The following is a 22,275-nucleotide window of genomic DNA, read 5'->3' on the forward strand; positions in this document are numbered from 1 at the left end:
TAGGACCCCCATGATTTGGATGCTATTCCTTTTTAATGAGTCACTGAGTTCTCTAATTCTTATGTTGTGCTCTTTTGCCTTAGTTTCCTCTTTTTCTGCTTCGTTAGTCTCCATAAGTTTGTCCTCTATATCGCTGATTCGCTGCTCTGCTTTGTCCATCATTGCCGCCATGGCATCCATTCAAGACTGCATCTCAGTTATAGCATTTTAATTTTGTCCTGACTAGATTCTACCTCTTTTATCTCAGCAGAAAGAGATTCTATACTTTTTTCAGCCCCAGTTATCATTCCCATTATTGTGATTCTAAATTCTGGTTCAGACATCTTGCTTGTATCTGTGTTAAGTCCCTGGCTGTCATTTCTTCCTGTTCTTTTGGGGTGAATTCCTTTATCATTTTGGAGGGAGAAAAATAAAATAGAAATTAGAAACACAAAAAAATCAAATAAAAGATGCTATATCCTAGGTGTATTTTGATGTGATTGTTGAAAGCTGCTTGATAGAACATAGGAAAAAGAGAAAAAAGGAAAACATTTGAAAATTTCAAAATACATGAATACAATAGAATGAATTGATATAGAATCTTAAAAATATACAAAATATGGAAAAAATTAAAGAAATCTTTATAAAAACAAAATAAAAATGTTTTTTCTCTTTCTGTATTCAAGAAGGAAAAAAATTTTGAATAGATGGACCAGTGAACAGAATGGAATACGATTGAAATTACATCCAGTTTCCCCTAGAAGTCAAACTACGAATCATTTTATACATCATAAACTAAGTAGGTGGAGAGACTTGGAGTGTTCCTCCAGAGTATGGCTGGCACAGTTGGATGGGGCTTGGTGTAATGGCTCAATTCTCCACTAGATGGTGCTGCATAGCTTACTGGGATGGATTGTTGTAGCACATGTATGCGCTTGCATGGCAGAGGTGAAAATGAAGTCACCCAGCTACCCAGTCTCTAGCATCAGAACTCTGTGCTCTCGCCAATCAAACACCCTTCCCCTTTGTCTCTGTCCTCCATCTACTCCCCATTTCTACCCTGTCCATGACCAAGTCATCAGCCTATCAGATGGTACCTCTGTCCAGAGTTTTATCTCAGATGAGGCTGTGTTTACAAATCCCTCACTTCAGAGGGCCCTGCAGCTTTGATGTGCTCAGACCCTCTGGAGGAGGGTCTCACCGAGCAATGGTGGGGTGCCAGCCCACCCCTGGGAACACTCTCATGACCACACCACTGCAGATGTCCAGAGACTGCAGCTAGGTGCCAGCCCATCCCATGAAAAGTTCACGCAATCATGTAGCAGCAGCATTTCAGGAATTATGGTAAATCACAACACACATCTGGCATCAAGTTTCATTGCCTGTTAATATTCTTATTTCAAAACCAGCAAACGTGGCTGTTCTCCAGGGCCCACTGGGACCTTTGCCTGTGGGGAGGCCACACAGCCTGTATCAAATGTCCTCTCAGCAGGGGAACTGCCTCTCCCTATGTGGCCTGAGGACCCCTCAGACTTCACTATCTACTCCTGGAGATTCACCCTTCCCACCAGAGCTCTGCCAGGTATCGAACTACAGAGTTGCAGACTCTGTGCTCCCCTGTTCATTGATCTTAATGGTATCCAAACCTCCTTTCTCCCTTTCTTGTTCAGTCCCTTATGGGTGTTTCCACTCTTTCTCTTTCTCTCCAGCTGCTTTCCGGTGTGTGTGTGGGGGGGGGGGGGGGAGTGCTTTTTCTGTACTCTCCCCCATCTCTGTCCTCTCTCTGCAAGCAAAAAACAGATCCCTACCCTCCGTGGCTTCTCTCCCCCTCAGTTCACCTCTTTGTGCACTGCATAGCTGCCAAGTTCTTTGGTTCACATTATGCCAATTGTTGAGTTAATCCTCAGATCAATTTTCTAGGTGTGCAAGATGGTTTGGTGTTGACCTAGCTAAACTTCAGGGAAGAAAGAGACACAAAAAGCTTCCATGTTGCTCCACCATCTTGCCCCCTCCCTTGATCTTTGAATTTCTTCTTGTCCCTTCTAATTAAATTCTGTATTACTTTCTAATGCAATGTAACAATATACACCAAAACTAAGCAATTTGTAATAATGCACAATTATCTCACAGTTTCTAGAATTCATGAGTCTGGGCACAGCTTATCTGGATCCTGTGATTCATTGTCCCTCAGTCAAGAAGTTGGCCAGGATTTACAGTCTCATCTGAAGATTCAACTGGGGAAGGATCAACTTCCCAAATTCATTCAGTGTTTGTGGGCAGTTGTTCCTCACAGGGTGTTGGGACTAAAAATAAAAATCTCAATATCTTGCTGGCTGCTGGCCACAAATTTCTGTCATTTCCTTGCCACATGTGCCTCTCCAACGGAGCAGCTATTTTATCAAAGTATGCAGGCCAAGACAACAAAGAGGATCTTGTAGCAAGATGGAAGTCACAACATTTTGTAACTGAATCATAGAAGTAACACCCCACACCTTTGCCATAGCCATTGCTTAGAACGAAGTCATTAAGTCCACCCCACACTCAAGGGGAGAAAATTATACAAGGACACAAATACCAATGGGGGGGGACCATCTTAGAAGTCTGCTTACCCCATTATTCTTTCTAGTAGGCCTTTTTATAATTTCTCAAATATACCTTAGAATTAGTTCTCTCATATATCTTCCTTCAGTCTATAAATTTATAAAAATAAATACAAAAATCAGGTTTTCTGTTTTATACCTGAAGATTTTTAAGGAAAGTAATTTAAAAATCATTCTTCTAATAAATTGATAGATTTTTTTTATATTTGTATGTCTTTAAGTGATTTTGTATTCCTTTAACGGAAAAAAGAAAAATTGTATCACCATGTTATTTACAATACTGGCAAGCTATTTTAAAAACCTCAATTTTCAGTGTATATAAATTATGATATCAGAGGGAATAATATTTAATGAGCAAAATCATGTTGTGGAAAAACATCTGTGACATTAGAAACACCTATACTGTTAAATGAAAAAGTCAAGATCTAAAGCACCATATTGAGCACGATCACAATTTGTTAAAATACATAAGTAAACAAACAGGAACACTCCTGGCATTATGCACAATAAAATATTAACAATGTTTATCTTTGGATATTAAAATTTCAAGTGATTTTCCCCTTCACAGTATCTTCACAATTTGAATATTTTATTATTGTTACATTTAAGTATTAAACATTAAGTTTTATTTCCTCTCAACAAAGTAAAACCTAAAATTAATATATTTCTTAATAGCAATTAATATATGTGACCAATATTATCCAAAAATTCCTAATAGAACCTTCAAATAATCCTTGTAATACCAAACAGTTTTGAAATTCAAGTAATATAGATTTTTAAAGTTAGAATATTGAGAAATTTACAACTATCTTATGTAGTAAAGAGGATATTATCAGTTAATTCTAAGAACAAAAAGGACAATACTCTAGAATTCTTACAGATGAAATCTCTTTAGAGCATAAGGTAAGTGGAAGATAAATTAATAAAGCTTTAAAACAATTTTTTTCATGTACTATTTGTGTGTCTACTTTGGGCAAGCCTCTGTAGCTTAAAATTCAGTTCATTAGCTCAGAAACAAAATCCAAGTTACATATAGAATTTTCCTGTTTGCTATATTAAGTCATTTTTAAATGTCTAGCAGTATTTTCTAATTTATTGAATTGGGGTTCATACCTTAAACTTTCAATAGAAGTTATCTGCTTTTGAATTTTCAATAAACGAGGCTTCTTCCATTTTTGTCACATTATGGGAAACAGACCAAAAAATTAAAACAGAAAGCCCATTCATCACCTAGAGAAAATTGTTATATCCCAAATTCAGTTCCTCCACAGTATCGTCCACAGATAATTTGCTTAAAAAATTCATTTTAATTTTTTAAGGGAAGGGAAGGGACTAGTTAGAAAATGAAGAAAAAATTAAAAGGAGAAACTTCCCAAATCTGTCTAAAGACAAAGTTAGCCATGTGAAATTGTCTAAATCTTTTTTTTTAATATTGTAAGTTTTATCATATCCTTCATGACTATATTTTGATACAGCCACTGTCTCCATTTTGAATAGTGTTCCTTTTCTGAGTATGGAAATAATGCATAATCATTGTTGAGATTTGGAAAACAAAGGTACAAGAAAGAACAAAGTCACCCACAATTGTACTACTTAGATTTTACTATTGTTAGTATTTATATTACTGCCTTTTATATATATTTTTTTAACTCCATAGCAACTTTTTTCTAGATATGTCTCTTAAGGCAAGGGAAAAAAAAAGCAAAAATAAACTGTTGGGAATACATCAAAATAAAAAATTCTGCACAGCGAAGTAAACAATCAACAAAACTAAAAGGCCACCTAGGAAATAGAAGATATTTGCAAATGATGTATCTGAAAAGAGTTGGTGTCCAAAATGTATAAAAAACTTCCAAAACTCACACCCCAAAATGAATAATCCAATTTAAAAACGGGCAGAAGACATGAATAAACATTTTTCCAAAGATTAATCCATCACTGATCATTAGGGAAATACATATCAAAACTACAATATCACTTCACACCTGTCAGAATGGCTAAAATTAATGACAATAAACAACAGGTGCTGGCGAGGATGAAGAAAAAGGAACCCAACTGCACTATTGGTGGGAATCCAAACTGTGCAGCCACTATGAAAAACAGTGTAGAGGTTCTTCAAAAATAGAACTACCCTATGATCCAGGAATTGCACTACTGGGTATTTACCCAAAGAATACAAAAATCACTAATTCAAAAGGATACATGCATCCTTGTGTTTATAGCAGCATTATTTACAATAGCCAAGATATGGGAGCAACCCAAGTTTCCATCAATTGATGAATGGATAAAGAAGATGTGGTATATTTATAAAATGGAATACTATCCAGCCATAAAAAAGAATGAAATCCTGCCATTTGCAACATGGATGGTGCTACCGAGCATTATGTTACCCAAAATAAGTCAGTCAGAGAAAAATAAATACTATACAATCTCACTGATGTGTGGAATTTAACAAAATAAATGAACAAAGGGGGAATAAAAGAGAGAGGCAAACCAAGAAGCACTCTTAACTATAGAAAACAAATTGATGATTACCAGAATGGGGTAAGGGGCATGAGGGGCTGGGCTAAATAGGTGATGGAGATTAAGGAATGCATTCTTCATGATGAGCACTGGGTGATGTATGGAATTGTTGAATCACTATATTGTATACCTGAAAGTAATATAACACTGTATTTTAACCAACTGGCATTAAAATAAATACTTAAAAGAGAAAAATACGTTATTAACAAAATGGATCCTGCTGAATATAAAGTTACAAGCCCTCCTTTCTAAATGAACATTATACATTTTCTCATGTCATTCATGCATTTTGAATACAGTATTTCAATGATATCCCATCAAGATGATGTTTTTATCCAAATCTCTGTTCAAGTATTCAAATCTTAAGTTGTACAGCAGCACTATGTGACACTCGTAAAGTAATGGATAGAATTTCAGCATGTCTCAATGCTCTATAATAGTTACTATAAAATAGAAATTATCTTTTTCCAAAAATAAAAAACTCACATTTTCTGTCTGCACAGAGTCATTCAGTAGATGAAGGGAATTAATTCCTCCATGGTGATTGAACTATTCAGGTTTTCTACTCACATTGAATCAATTTGGGTAATTTTTTTCCAGAAAATTACGTATTTTACATATGGCATAAATTCCTTCTCAAGTAGGGCAGATTGTTGCTGAATATTACAGTTGTCAACATCCTTCAAGATTATTGAAATGGGGAGGTAGGAGAAAGCAGATCAGGCACTTCTACCTAGCTCCTATCATATTCAGGAACCTCTCTACCAGCGTGTGAAAACTCTGGATGTGTACCAACAACAATAAACTTACTAAATACTTACTATGTTCCAAATAATATGTTAAGTGTTTTAGGTATATTATCTATGTAATCCTTGCAAGGACCTCACGACAAGTAAATATTATTATTCCCCATTTAAGACATGAAGAAACGGAATGCCGGAGAAGTAATTTATCTAACCTGTAAGTGGAGCTAGTCTAGCACCCAAGTCTATATGACTTCCATTTCCTTATGTAATATTTCATTATGCAGTATCATCTCCAATTATGAGCCATTTTTCTCTACCATTTTTTAATGTATGACTTAATTTGATATGTTTACATGCATTAACTACTTCTCTCTGTTGCAGATGATGAAATAATCTGAACTGGAAAAGAAGGAAAAAGAATCTGATGTAATTAGATACAAAAGACTTTACCACTATGCTGCAAGAAGGACAGGCTTAGAAAATCCCAGACTTTTGCAAAAACTGAAGATGTTATACATTCTATAACATTTTCTAGCCAAAATGAAATTCTAAGTGCAGGGCTTGTTTGTAGCACATTAAAAGATATAACAATGATATTTTCACTCACCTTTATATCTTAGAGCCAAGAGACTTCCAGCAGCATTAATTTCTCAGTGTACAGAACATTTAAAACATTAATTATCTACAATTTTTTAAAACAAAAATGAAAACACTTATGATGAAAATGTCTAAACTAGGGTAGTGCCTTAACAACCAACCAATCAGGGATGGAATTAAGAGTCAGTGACTAAAATAATTAAAGGAGAATAAGTGTTCACTTAGATCAGTTCTTAGCACAAATAAAGGAAAAAATCACTACCATTTAGCATTACTTATAAAATCCAATTTGGAAAGTAATATGTAATCCATTGAAAAGATGCTTCAGCATAGATAAGAGGCAAAAAAGGTCATTTGTTCATTTAGATCAATTAACAGTCTATCAGTTCCTTAATATGATTTGTCTTATATCCTTTGCACTGAGACACTCTATAATAATGAAGTAAACCTAATAAAATTCTTTCAAGCAAACCACCATTTGTGTAGGAACAAAGGATTTTTTTTTTAAAGGAAAAGAAAGTTGGAACATTCACCCAGTAGAGAAAGCAAAATACAAATGAAAGAAAATTACAGCGGATGATTGCCCACTGAGCCCAAAACTAATCAGCAGCCTTGCAGAAATTCAGAGAAAAGAATGCACCAACAAGTTCTCATACCACACAACTCAACAATTAATCTATAAAGCTTTTACTTTTTTATTTTCAAGAATAAAATCTTCTAATGTAGATTGTTTTGTCTCAAGGCAATGGGATCTGCAGGGTGGTACTGTTTTATCCTATGCCCATTTCACCAACTTTCACACAAGCTTCAACAAAATATGTTAGCCAGTGATTTGATTTGATTTTACTTTATTTTATCTTATTTGAGAGACAGAGAGAGCACGAGTGAGCACATGAGCTGGGGGGGGGGGGGGGGGGGGGGGCTTGGTGCAGAAGGAGAGAGAGAATCTTAAGCAGGCTCCACACTCAGCATGGAACCTGATCCCATGACCCTGGAATGATGACCTGAGCCAAAATCAAGAGTCAGACACTCAACTGATTGAGCCACCCAGGTGCTCCACCGATTTTATTTTTAAAAGACAGCATGAATTTTAAAAAATAGTTTACCAATCTATATAAATATGTTCTGGCTGTCTGCTTACATGCCAAAAAAGGCTGGCTGGTTTTTCCCAATTAGGGAAGTAAGCTGGGCTGCTTAAAAATAAGTCTGACTTAAATATAGACTATTGGTAGTAGCAAATATTTTGGATTGGCTTGCTCAACATCTATTCCAATCTTGCTGCGTTATCCTTCTGATACTAGAGTGGACAAAAAAACTTTACCTCAGGGTCTTTTGCAGCTACAGATTCTGGATAGGATTTAAGTTCTGCCATTCATGTGCACTCAAGATTTCAATTCAGAAGGCAGATACAGCAGAAGTGATATGGCTCCAGAGCTGCTAAAGATTTAGTAGAAACGGGGTGCCTGGGTGGCTCAGTCAGTTAAGTGTCCGACTTTGGCTCAGGTTCTCACAGCTCCTGAGTTCAAGCCCCACATCAGGCTCTGTACTGACAGCTCAGAGCCTGGAGCCTGCTTCAGATTCTGTGTCTCCCTCTCTCTGTCCCCTCCCCCTCCCCATACTCACTCTCTCTCTCTCTCTCAAAAATAAACATTAAAAAGAATTTTTTTAAAAAAGATTTAGCAGAACAGCTTCCTGACCATGGCAGCAGCTCCATTAGCAACCCAGTTGGGCAGCAAGACTTTGGGAATCCATCCTTGTGTCTACCTCCCTCAGCTTAGAGGCTTCTCTGGAGTGCTAACAATTCTGGGGCCTATTTGGTAACCTAGATTGCATTATTTTCCGCTTATAACAGTACAGCAGATTGTGTTCTCTGTAACTGAATCCTGACGAATAGGATGATTTTATATAAAATTCAGGGGAGGGGGCCAAGATGGCAGAACAGCATGGAAGTTTGTTTTGCATCTCTTGTCCTTGAAATGCATCCAGGTTTTATATAAAATTCAACTTACAGAGACCCAGAGACAATGAGAGGTCCCAGGTCATCGATCAGGAGAGGCGCACACTCTCCAGGACAATGGAGACTGAAGCTCAAAGTGCAGACTGTTTGTGCCCTTGAAGAAATGAACCAAAATCCTCCAGATCTGCAGAAAATGAGGTACATAGACAGACTCCTGCAAGTGTCAATCAGAGACATGGTCTTTCACAGGCTAGTGAAATCCAAGTCTAACATTTGGTTTGGATATTTGGTTCCAACCATGTGGAACATGCCATACTTAATAAAACACACTGTGGACAGAGGAAACAAACATAAGTGCAAAAATGAGCCACAAATCAGCTAGATTAAGGAATCCAACAATAGACTAATGGCTGACATTCACCATCTAATTGTCCACGCTTTTCCTGGAATTACTAAATTCCAGAGATTATGAAATCCTTACTATCAACGCAACATGAAGAATTTGGACATTTAACATAAGACCAATGCTTACAACAGGGCTTTTCAGGAGGTCTAATAAAGAGAAATTCTCTAGAAGCCACTGATTCCTTCCAACTTCACCTTTGCTTTTACATATCTGCTATTCCCTATGACCAGTTATAAAGCCTAGATAAAATACTTTTAATTGAGGGTGTTGATTTGTGATTCAGTTGCTTCTTTCATGGGCTAGTATACTCCATACAGCAGCAGGAAATCATGCATATAGACCCTGGACCTGAATTGACAAGTATGCCTATAAGGAAGCAGTTCAATTATAATTATAGGAAATTATTACAATCCCAACTTTTAAAACTCTTATTTCTAACAAATGTCATTTAGCTATAGCTAATGGGTCCTGAATAACATCAGTTGGTAATAGATCTGATATACATTTAATAAGGGGAAATATCCTATAAGTACAAGATATTATAACTCAGAAGTATTGGCAAATTACTTAAATGTAAAAAAACATTAGAGAGAAGAAAAGTTAGTTCAAATGACAGTCGTCGAAACAGTAACATATGAAATCAATGTCTGGCCAGAATTCTATCTCCATGGTTTTTTTCATGATGTGAATTATCACACAATATTAATTACTAAATATAAAGAAGCTCAACTTGATTTATTCAAGGAAAGAACAAATTCACAATTAACTATTTGCTTAAAACTTATTTAAAAGTTTTGAAGTCATGAATAAGGTTTTAAAGTTTTTAATGTACCTATTTAATTTTATGCTTGGTATGAAGCCATCTATAACTTTCACAGGATATTAACCATAATCACCTCCTACAGTACTTCAGTGCTCAGTCATTTATTCGCCTCTCAGATCTCAAGGAGCCTTGGTTGGTTTTGCAGAATTAGTCATTCACTCTGAACACTCTCCCAGACCAGAAGATATAATCCCCCAGATTCTGAGAAGAAACTGTCCAGGTATCAAAGACACTTGCACTGTCAAAAAGCTATCCTTAGTGAAATCACAAATGACCTCAAAAGTCAGGCTGGACAAGTCAGAACAGATACAAGAAGAATACAAAACAGCTAAGTTGGTATGGAAGGTTAGTTGCATAAGAGACAGATAGACTTGAGGTAGTCCCGAGGGCAGGCAGTGCCACCTACTGGTCAGAAAATGTAAATTTTTTAAATTGCCTAGTGAATTCCCTTTGTCAGGTGACAAGGTGGTAGAGAGCTGGGCGGTCTCCTTCTAAGCACTAGATCACCTGGAAGAAACTTTCTGGAAACTAATTATTTTAAAACATTATACCAAGGTGATTAACTGTGTTTATCAAAAAACTCAAAAATAAGAGTCACAGACACAATCCATAGAATTTTAGAATGATCAGTCCTGAAAATGCCACTTAATTCTATTTAAGTCAATATACCTTCTTCAGAATTTCCCTGGACCTCCTTTAACTAGGAATTCAATAAACCTGTCCAAATTACAAATGAATATTTGATCTCTGGAAAGACATATGATTGACTTCATTTTTTTCATTACCACAGTTACAGTCTTACTTTGGGTTTAATATTGAGGGAAGCCTCACAAATATTCCCTATTCATCAACTCATATGTTGAAACTGACCACTCTTATGTATAGAAAACTGAGCAGGGAATATATTCAGGAAATTTATAATCATCTCTATAAACTCACCTCTTTGACCCACAAATTAAAATTTTTGTCTAGAAATGGGCTTCTGAGCAACATAACTTCTCAATTCATGTCTCAGAATTCAAGTATCTTAGTCTTAAAAATGGTTAATGGTGATATTCCATGCTCCATGAAACCTCAAATGCTAATGACATTTTCAAACAGTAAATGGTACACAAAGCATTTGGTGATAAGCTGCTTTTAAAAAATTTGTGAAACAATGATTTAAAAAAAAAAAAAAAACTAAAGAACACAGCACTCACCCCTTAGTTTTCTGAAACATAAACAGTAATGACTCCAGAAGCAAAATACCCACAACTCAAATCAAAACAATTAAACCATAAAATCACTTTAACCAGATTTGAAGGATTTCAAAGCCAGTCTTCATTCTCCAAGATATGGTCAGGAACTTTCTTAATCTTTTTTTTTTTTTCCTTTAGTTACACCAGCAAGAATTTATTATGCCAGTGACTACAATGTTTGTTTTGTTTGTTTTTAATCTAGACTTAACTATTGCCAGTCACAATTTTTTTTACTCTAAAGAATCACTAAAAATCCTTTAGCGTACGGTTTGTAACATAAAATCCATCACTTAGCCATTTAAGTCCGCTTCTTGGCTTGCCCTCAGAGTAGCTGTTCCCTACTCAGACTGATGACAGCAGCCAAGTGAGCCTATAGCCTTGTTCTCTGGGTTTAATCCCCTCTACAGCTTTCCTCAGTTGAGTGAGTGAGAACATTGCTCTGGTAAAGTATTAACAGGATCAAGTTGAGAGAGAGTCAGGACTTAAAACTGGGTTCAAATCCTGTCTGCCACTAACCAAACATGTGCCTTAGAGCAAGGTATTTAATTTCTCTGGACCTGTTTCTTCACCTTTAAAGTGAAGATGATCATTGCCTTCCTCAGGGGTTTGCTGAGGATTAGGTGAATTGATCTACTTCCAACAACTAAGAACACAGTGGGCACTCAATTAACATTTGAAGTTCCTTATTAGTAATTATTTTGTTAGTGTTTAATACATACCAGGCTCCATGCCAAGTGCTGGGGATAGAACAGTAAGAGATAAAAACAATCCCACCGCCAAGAAACTGATATTCAAGTGGGGAATATAGAAGAAAAATGAAACAATTTAAAATACTGATGTGTTAGGGTGAAAACAAACAAGGGCTGAAATCAAGAATACAGAGAATAAAGGGAGGAAGAAGGTCAAAAACGTCATCCCCAAAGAAATGCCATTTAAATTAACTACTGAAGGATGACAAGGACACGGTCATGCAAATAGGAGGAACAGTACTCAGGGAAGAGAAAACAAAGTGAAATAGCTCTAAGAAAGGAAGTGCTTGGTGAAAAGTGAAAAGTGAAAAAAAGTTCCGTGTAACCAGAACACACACTTGGAGGAAGTGTGGCGATGAGGTGGGAGGGCTCTGGAGGCCGCTGTAAAGAGCCTGAAGGAGGGTGGTGTGATCCCATTAACATGTAGCAGAAAGGGTCATTTGCCCATGTCCCTATGAAAAGTCTTGTGCTGGTACAAAAGCAAAGGCTTTCCCCACCATTCCTCTAGGCGTATCCAAGGGACCATCTCTCTCTTCTCAGGTTTATATGTGGGTCACATCATTACCAAACGAAAAAAAAAGAGCCTAGAGCAGGGAACACACAGGAATAAGCCAGAGGTCTGAGCTGATGTGACAGCCCTCCTGCTAGACAACAGTAGGCAAAACTGCATACAAAAAAGTCCTCACCAAACACTGATGAGAGAAACAAACGAGACGGGAAGTGCTGGTTCTATGAAAGCTGCTGGGCTCTGCTCAATGACTCAGGCTTCGACAAGGGTCCTGGGTGCTCAAACATCACCCCTGACTGGGAGTCTTACTGCCTCTGCAATGAGGAGACAGCAGGAATCTTTGGAAGGTTCTCGCCCCTGTTGATCTAACACTCCATCTAGCTATAACAAGTCTGCAGGAAAACAAGGCACAATCTTCCTGTTTGGACCTTTCTCCCACCACCTTCCCCAACACACTCACACACATACACCCCCATAGCCTTTAGCCTCTGTGTGCCCTTTAGTAGAAGCTGAATCATCCAAAAACCAGTGCCCCTTCCCTCAAAGACAAAAATGAGCATAAGATCAAGCCCTTCCAGAGAAGAAAAACATTAAGACCCTGACATCTTCACTTTCAAGAAAGCTGAACACTTATGTCCTGTAATCAATGTTTTCAGAGCACTCCCATTACTAGGTAAAACCTAAACTGGAGGAAGGCAAGAATGGAAGATGGAAGAGCCATGCAGAGCCTGAAGCAGCAGCCCAGATGGAAATGAGGCATGGATGAAACAGGGGACAGTGAAACTAGAAAGAAGTAGACATTTGGGAGACAGATGAATTAGGTACAGTAGGTGAAGAAAGAAACAATGAAGCGAATTATGATGCCACTTCCTGTCAGAGAAAATTAAGGAAAATAAGACTTTAAAATTAGCTTCATCCTGAACACGTTAAAGTTCTGACACACAAGTGGAGAGGTCAAGAAAGCAGCTGATATCTGAATATAAATCGCAGAAGAGCAATCCAAAATGTTAAGATATATATCTAGGAGTTGTAACTGTAAAAATGCTGAAAGCCATGGGAATAGATGAGTCTTCCAAGAAGAGGGTAGAAAAGGGGACAGAACCCAGGTCTGGGCCTGAGGAACCCCCCATGGATAGAGGGTGGGTAAAGAAGAAGCCAGGAAGGGATGCGCAGTGGAGAGGAGGGAAGAACATTACAAGAACATGGCTGCAATGTTCCCATTTTCATTTCCCACACCTAACCTATCCTACGCTGGAAACCTATAAAAATAAAATCAAACTATTTTTATAACAACTCACCTGGAAAAGTGGGTAAGAATTCAAACTTAGAGGAACTTTTTTTTTATGTTTATTTTTGAGAGAGAGCATGAGCAAACATGAGCAGAGAAGAGGCAGAGAGAGAGGGAGACAAATAATCCCAAGCAGGCTCCACACTGTCAGCTCAGAGCCTGATGCAGGGCTCAAACTCATGAACCATGAGATCATGACCTGAACCAAAAACTCAAGAGCCAGACGCTTAACTGACTGAGCCATCTAGAGCCCCTAGAGAAACTTTTTCAAAGCTAAATTAAACTCACTGGATCTACAATTTTTTTTAATCATAAATATTATGTCAACATATTTTTGGGTGACACATAAGAAGATAATGAACCATGAATCATATTCACTCTACCCCCTACATGAAGGAACCTCACTAAGAGAAAAATCTACACAAGAGTTCAAGTAGCATTTTTAGAAGCTTAGCTTCTCCATAATTAAAACTACAGTATCCACTGAAGTTATTTCCATTGAGATCAATCTTATCATGCATGTCAATTCCACTCTAAAAACCACTAGGAGGATCCTCATCTACAAAACTAGAAGAGAATAAAATACCTAGTAAGAGAAAGATAAATAGCCAATATTATTTGTATCAATGGGAAGTATCAAATACTGCATGTAAACTGAGACGAAACTATCACATGGGTTAATCCATAGTGCACCAATTGGGAAGTCTCCTTCTCCAAGAACAAATTCTTCTGGCATACCAAGTTACATTTAGAAAATCACCCACTTGGTGAAATTAAAAGAAATCTTACTGTCATCTACAGCTTCTTCCCATACTATTTTATATCCATTTTAGCACTTACCTATTGTATTTGAGAGCTCTTTTAGGTCTCTGCTTACCTTGACAGATGGTAAGTTCTTGAAGTCGTATCTATCATTCCTACCCAATGCTAGTCCATGACCCTCAGAGACTTCAAAGTAAAGGTCCATGATTCACTTCCATTGGAACAACCATCTGGAGAATGGGTCAAAATGCAGAATCCTGGACTCCACCCCAAACATATGAAATTAGCATATTTTTAAGGATTTCTAACAGCTCTGATAGGGCCTTCAAACTGCATCAAGGAGATAATGAATCCAAAAGGCATAACTACCTAAGAGTTATAAGCTGATATTTCTTCTACTTACACTATTGTTTGGAAACTACTGCCATAAAATTGGTTGAATAAGGAAATGTCACCCTGGGTAAACCTCCATCTAATAAACAGAAAAAGATTATGACTATTTTATCTTAGAGTACCCCAGCGGTGCATATCTCTTGTATTTTTACTGAACCAAACTACATAATTTTGGGATTTTCATTGAGGAAAAAATACACTGAGAAAAAAAAATACCAATGATGTATTAAAAACATAAAGACCTAAACAATTACACGTGTTATCCCCTGAATCATTTAAACAAAAAGCCTAACATTTAAAACCCCAAATTTTGGGGGCACCTGGGTGGCTCAGTTGGTTGGGCGGCCGACTTCGGCTCAGGTCATGATCTCACAGTCCGTGAGTTCGAGCCCCGCGTCAGGCTCTGTGCTGACAGCTCAGAGCCTGGAGCCTGTTTCAGATTCTGTGTCTCCCTCTCTCTGACCCTCCCCCATTCATGCTCTGCCTCTCTCTGTCTCAAAAATAAATAAACGTTAAAAATAAAATAAAATAAATAAAACCCCAAATTTTTATGATAAAAACATTTTTTCATGAAAAGTTTATTTTAAGGAGTCATATTTTAAATATAAGAAAGATTATAAATTATAGCTTTACAATAATTTACTTTGATCAGTGCATGAACATTTATACATCTATGAGTAGAAATACAGTAAACACATTTTTAAACAATATCAAAATACGTTACGATTTCACATAACAGATTCCCAAAATTCAATCTCAAAAAAACATTTTAAAGAATGTTATGATTTTTATAAAAGAGAAAAGCTTTCCTTTTTCCAAAACTGTAGAATATTTTACCTATATATAGTCAATACTACTTACTGCACAGCACAAACAGTTCAAAATATAAGATGTATACTTAAAACAATCTACCAGAAAATCTTTTAAATTTCTTTTTGTTACTGCTTTAAAAAATATCTATGGCTATACTGAAGTTTTACAGAGGCTTAATGTCTGAAATTCAAGATGTCATATTCAACTTTCAATCCTCCTGGCAGATAATAACCTAGAGTCATTTCTTAGAACTAGTTTTCAAGTAATAGGTAGGGACAGGCTGTGCCATTTGTACACTTCACAATCTTAGAAACATTTTATAACCATGATATGTGTTAGGACTTGTAATTACTCTGATGTCCCTTTCAATCAGTGTCAAGAAGATAATAAATGTGCATTTTACCCAGAGCACTAATTCTTGGCACTATAAGCTGAACAACATCTCCTATCTCTTTATTCACTTCTAGCTTGGGTAAAACCCCCACTGTCCTTCTAACCTATTACTTCCACCAGAATAATAGCAATGCTATTAGTACCCATATATTTTTAGAGGTATCAGAGGGTGAGAGGGTCATTATATGATCCAACTTTCATATGGCGGATAACTATGCTCTGTTTAGAAGAACCATTATTTTGAAAACTATTTGCAGATGGAATTTATTTTGCCACTCTGCCAGATAGGCAATGGTAACTGAAGAATGCCAGGAAGGCTCTCTCTCAACTTGATGAAGGTCTAGCAATAACATGGACCTAAAGAAAACGTGCTGTACTTAGAAAATGTCTATTTGTTAAAGTTATAGGAGGAAATATAGCAAATTAATCATTTGGCAAAATTATCTCTATGTAATCATCTGTTCACATTACAATATTGGATATGGCAGCCCCAAACAGAGGTTAACTGATTACTGCTTTTATAACTGAATTCTTAAAGAGTTTCACATAATTACATTTATGAAATGTCACAGAAACCCAAAATGTACCTATTTGTAATCATCAGAATTTATACACTTGATCAGGACCAAGCTATGTTCGAGGCTCCATCTAGCCCAATGTTCAGTCATCGCATGTATTCTCTGCCACAAAGAAAACATGTGCTCTTAGTAGCCACTGAAAGATGCTGTTTTGCATGGAAGAAAATCAAGAATTAAATACCCTTCTCCACCGGGCAGGGAACCCTTACAGAACAAAAGATGATGACAGAGGTTTCTGGAAATGTTCAGAGGGACCAATGAAATAGCATGCTTAGTGAGGGGGCTGGGGAAAGATTGGTCTCACTGTAGCAGGAAGGTAGCCCAAACTGCAGACCATGACATCTAAAAAGAGACCCTGTTCTTTTTGTTCAGAGAGTTACCGAAAGTCACCAAGTTCACAAACAGATATATCTTCATGTAAGGGAACATAATGACAAAGAAACTGACCCTGTTATCAGCTTAGCAATAGAGGTGAGAGAGAAAGACATTTCAAGGAAAAACTTACTAGTATTAAAGTACCTGTGCACAGCTGAAGCCCTAAATAATAACTGCCATTTAACGCCAACAGACAAGTGGAGTTACAGCTGTACCTGGACCCTGGTATCTTACATATCAAAATTCTAGAAAAATCATGGTGAGTATAACCCACTTTGTGAATATGAGACTCCATAAATCACAGGGAATCAATCTTCCTGCATCCCCAAAAAAAGGAGAAACGGACATCGATCATAATAATGACTTATCATTTCAGATCTAACATCTAGTGACAAGAATTTGTTTAAAATGTTTCCGTGGGCTTCAATGTTTTCATCTCTAAAAATATCAAACTCTTGGGGTGCCTGGGTGGCTCAGTTTGTTAAGCACCCAACTCTTGATTTCAGCTGAGGTCATGATCTCACAATCTTGAAATGGAGCCCCATGTTGGGCTCTCACTGGGCATGGAGCCTGCTAAAGATTCTCTCTCTCCCTCTACTCCTCCCCTGTGCACACGCATACACACATGCTCTCAAAAAAAAAAAAAGAAAAAGAAAAATATCAACTCTTTCTTTGTGTGTCCTTCTAAGACAGATGGTGTTAATAATTAATAGATACTTGGGGAGCTCCAAAAGAAATCCAATGAACAAGTAACAACAAATTACATCCTGAGGTGGGTCCTATTTTCAAATGATGGGCAAGTACAATAAGACAAACTACATTGTATAACCTACTTTTGTTACACATTAATGAGTAAAACCGGGCTTCTGTACAGGTCTCAGATTAATGAGACAAAGAATATCAGTTTCATAGCATTAGATTTATGTGAAAGAGGAGTGGATGTCTGTCCAGGTAAAGTTGTACCAGAAATCAATAGTTATCTTAGCATTAACTCAGCACGAAAAGGGAACTACTTCTGATTTCCTGGAACACAGCCCTCATGGGTTATTATTTCTGATTACCATGGCAGCACACAGCATCTTCCATACAACACTTTAGAAGAATGCTTGGTCACACCATGCTCTGCCTTACTAAATGATCTATGTTGAAACCATTCATTTCCATTTCTCCTACATCTATAACATGTCAAATAAGAGTGATAAGACAGTCATTTGCCCTCAATTTTCTCAATAATGTAAGGTTTTAGAGAAAGTATGTTAGAACTCTAAAATAATAGGCTAATATATTTTCTCAATTCCTCTGGTCCTCCTTTATTTCCACCGGGGGAAATCGATTTCTGATGCTATCTCCTCTAAAGTTTAGGGGGCTTAAAAGCATTGCTCTTTCACCCAAAAAAATGTTCTCAAACATAGTTATTTTCTGAGTAAATATCTTTCAAGAGAAAAGTTCCACAAGGACTATAAAAAACCTTCCCTGGAGTGCTTATAAAAGGTAACATAAACGTGGGTATGAGTGGAAAAAGAAATAATGGTTAAAGAATTGCTTTAAAAAAAAAATCAAATATAAGTGGTTTCTACTCTGCCTTTTCCACCTTTCTTCCACACAAGCAAACACATACCACAACAGATTTCACAAGTTTTTTAAAAAAAGTAATTACAAAGAAGCAAAAAGCAAGTCAATCAATCCTTGTTTTATGAAGAGAGAAAGTAGGCTATAGACATCAAGAGACTATAGAAACCTTCCTCCTCTTAGTGGATTAAAGAAACAATGCTTCTAGACCTATAGGTGGCATAATTCACACTTCGCTTCCTGAACATATCCTGCTCAGGCTGGTATAACAAAATGAAGATGCTACAAGACAAATCAAACTCTAATCCTAGTTTCACTGCATTAAGATATTGAAAATGAGCTACAGACCTATTGCAATCAATGACTTCTATGTGGAAAAGAAAACATGGGTTAATGTGGAGCAAAATCATCTCTCTAGAAATACTCCCTAAAACTTACTTTAAAAAGACTCTTGAATGAATATTTAAATTGATATTTTAGGTAATTTATCTTAAGAATAGCACATATGAAACTGCATTAGAAGATACCCAGAAACCAAAATTATATTTCAAAGAAGGTATTTCATACACATAAGACCAAACCAGAGTCCGTAACAGTGTCTAAAAACAGATCTTATGGGATTTCAAAAAAGGAAGAATGGTTCATTTCTCCAGAGATGGATCATCCACATCATAATCATTCTCGTTTCACATCACCGATGGCTCCCCAAACATCAAAGAGAAATTCATCTGGGAACGCAAAGTCTCCAAGAGTTTCGTCAAGTGCCACAGCAAATTCATCTGGATTACCTTTGTCCTTTCCAGCTTCAAACATTGTGGTAGCTATCAAAAACAATTTTTAAAAATTAATGACACATGCAACAGCATCACAGATTGGAGAAAAATGGCACCAGGAAAATTACTTTCTAAATGTAACATGCATAGATATATTTCTAGTACAAGTTATAACATTAACATTCTATCATATCAAGGTAGCAAATATATTTTTAAACAATCTGTCCCCTGCAGCCAGATTTGCAGCTGTCCTGTCCTCTCCTCCACCTTGGAGCCCATCAGTCAGGAACCACTGCTAATCCTATGGGCGTGACAAGAGCTCCTGAAAGAAAACCCTGTGGCTAACCCTGCTGGGAAACTCCAAGTACATCATCCCTCCCCCACCTCTTCACAGCCACAAGTTCTACCAGTACCCCACTCTTAACTAGAATGGAATCTAGTCCTCTCGGCCCCTCAAAAGAAAAAAGACAAAGGATAACAATTTGCAATGGGAAAATCAAGCCACGGAGAAGAGGAGAAAGGTATCTATCTACTTGTGGAATCAAGGTAACTTTTTCTGAGCCCCTTTCTTGTTTAAGATAGAAAGAGGAAGTGGTGGGGCGCCTGGGTGGCGCAGTCGGTTAAGCGTCCGACTTCAGCCAGGTCACGATCTCGCGGTCCGTGAGTTCGAGCCCCGCGTCAGGCTCTGGGCTGATGGCTCGGAGCCTGGAGCCTGTTTCCGATTCTGTGTCTCCCTCTCTCTCTGCCCCTCCCCCGTTCATGCTCTGTCTCTCTCTGTCCCAAAAATAAATAAAAAACGTTGAAAAAAAATTAAAAAAAAAAAAAGAAAAAAAGAAAGAGGAAGTGGTGCCCTTATTCTGTTTTTCCAGTAAATTACCTGGGCCCCATATCTTATGTCTGGGAACCAACATCTCCAGGAGTACACATTCCCATGGAACCTGACCAAACTAGCTGGGAACCCATGAGGCTCAGGTGTTGTTGTTGTTGTTTCCCCTCAGCCCCCTATAAACACTAGTAACCAGAAAGAGACAATGTAGATGTGATATGGGACTTGGGTGAAGAACCTACAGGGAAAAAAGAAACACCAAAACTCAGCATCTGCTTTCCTCCCAGGTTAAGGTTGAACAAATCAACAGTTGTAGGATTTCTCTGAATGAGCCAAGAGGTCTGGTCTTTCAGCTAAAATCTACTAGGGCTCTTAAGAGCATTTAAGAACTGTGTCTTGCCTTAAACAGTTCTGTACTGACACAGACTGAAGGGAAGGAGAAGATCTGGCTCAAAGAAGGGCACCACAATCAGAGCAGAAGTGGGATGTGGCTGGAGTGACTCCATGCAGGGATGAAAGAAGCTTCCACATGGCCAAACAACGTGGTGGCAGATGGAGAGTCCAGGTGTGGTAAGGAAGGCACGGAGGTTGGGCAGGAGGGAAGAGAAGTTGGGCAGGAGGGAAGCTACAATGATGATTGGTCACACACTTGGAGAATAATCACCTACGTATATATATTAAGAATACTGGGAGCCAGATTTGTCACTGCCAGAAAAAGTTAAACAGAGAAAGGGGAAAACTAGAATGAATCCTGTGGAACAGAACTCAAGAGACCAATGGAGACATATTTCAATAGATTTAGATACCCAGATAGCAAGAAGCACACAAAGCACCCAGAACTTGGCTCTTAAACACCTTTCTCCACTAAAAAGAATCAGAGTTCACAGGAGAAATGGCTGATTCCAGGATTGGAGCAGGCAAAGTAAAATACGAACCAAGAGTAGCTAATCTTATGCCAGAAGGTAAGAAACCATCAACAACTGGTGAGAACATGAAAAAGACACAGAAGTCAAAGTGATAGAGACCCCATCGACCAGACCAGGGATAATTTAAGCAACAAATTAAGTGGCAATGTTAATAGATTATAATCCCATTGAACAAAACATGAAACCATAAATCCACAGTGAAATGACTGATAAATAGATTGAAGGAATGTAGGAACATGAGGAAGAGGATATTTACATAGCTTCAAAATCTCTTTCCACCAAATACTAATTAAGAAGAGAATAACTTTATGGTGGAGACCATTATCAAACACCACCGTAAATCATCAATATGAATATCAGAAATAGAACAAACCAAGTCCTATGCCTCCCGATAAGATGTAATGAAAAGAATCTAATAATCCAGTGAATAAATGGGCAAAAGACACGAATAGACACTTCTCCAAAGAAGACATCCAGATGGCCAACCGACACATGAAAAAATGCTCAACATCACTTATCAGGGAAATACAAATCAAAACCACAATGAGAGATCATCTCACACCTGTCAGAATGACTAACACTAACAACTCAGGCAACAACAGATGTTGGCGAGAATGCAGAGAAAGACGATCTCTTTTGCGCTGCTGGTGGGAATGCAAGCTGGTGCAGCCACTCTGGAAAACAGTATGGAGGTTCCTTAAAAAATTAAAAACAGAACTACCCTACGACCCAGCAATTGCACTACTAGGTATTTATCCACGGGATACAGGTATGCTGTTTCAAAGGGACACATGCACCCCATCTTTATAGCAGCACTATCAACAATAGCCAAATGTCCATCGATGGGAGAATGGATAAAGAAAATGTGGTGTGTGTGTATACACACACACACACACAACGGGGTATTACTCGGCAATCAAAAAGAATGAAATCTTGCCATTTGCAACTATGTGTATGGAACTGGAGGGTATTATGCTAAGTGAAATTAGAGAAAGACAAATATCATGACTTCATTCATATGAGGACTTTAAAAGACAAAACAGATGAACATAAGGGAAGGCAAACAAAAATAATATAAAAACAGGGAGGGGGACAAAACAGAAGAGACTCTTAAATATGGAGAAGCAAACAGAGGGTTACTGGAGGGGTTGTGGGAGGGGGGATGGGCTAAATGGGTAAGGGGCACTAAGGAATCTACTCCTGAAATCATTGTTGAACTATACGCTAATTTGGATGTAAATTAAAAAAATAAAACTTACAAAACAAAAAAAAGAATACAGCACATATTTGATATTTCTGCCAGAGGTATAACCTGAATGCAATTCAGAAAAAAAAAATCAGGCAAACCAGAATTGAGGAGCATTCTATAAAATAACTGGTTTGTACCCTCCAAAAGCATCAAGATCATGAAAATCAAGAGTGGGAAACTATTCCAAATTGATATAAAAGTAAC

General features: G+C 37.5%; 1 protein-coding gene across 3 annotated transcripts in view; it reads right to left on the minus strand.

The window, feature by feature from the left end:
- The window catches only part of GIPC2 (GIPC PDZ domain containing family member 2), a 191,279-nt gene that overhangs the window by 91,543 nt on the left and 77,461 nt on the right, over nt 1–22,275 (minus strand). For 2 of the 3 annotated variants that reach the window (XM_060625304.3, XM_060625307.3), the window contains exon 6: nt 17,127–19,118. The exons of the other annotated variant lie outside the window; for it this stretch is intronic. In XM_060625304.3, coding sequence (XP_060481287.2) covers nt 18,973–19,118 — 146 coding nt within the window. In that variant the 3' untranslated portion in view covers nt 17,127–18,972. Of the gene's footprint in view, nt 1–17,126; nt 19,119–22,275 lie in introns of those variants that run through there. 3 annotated transcript variants of the gene reach the window in all.

This window comes from Panthera onca, chromosome C1, assembly GCF_046562875.1.
Source record: "Panthera onca isolate mPanOnc1 chromosome C1, mPanOnc1 haplotype 2, whole genome shotgun sequence".
NCBI lineage: Eukaryota > Metazoa > Chordata > Mammalia > Carnivora > Felidae > Panthera > Panthera onca.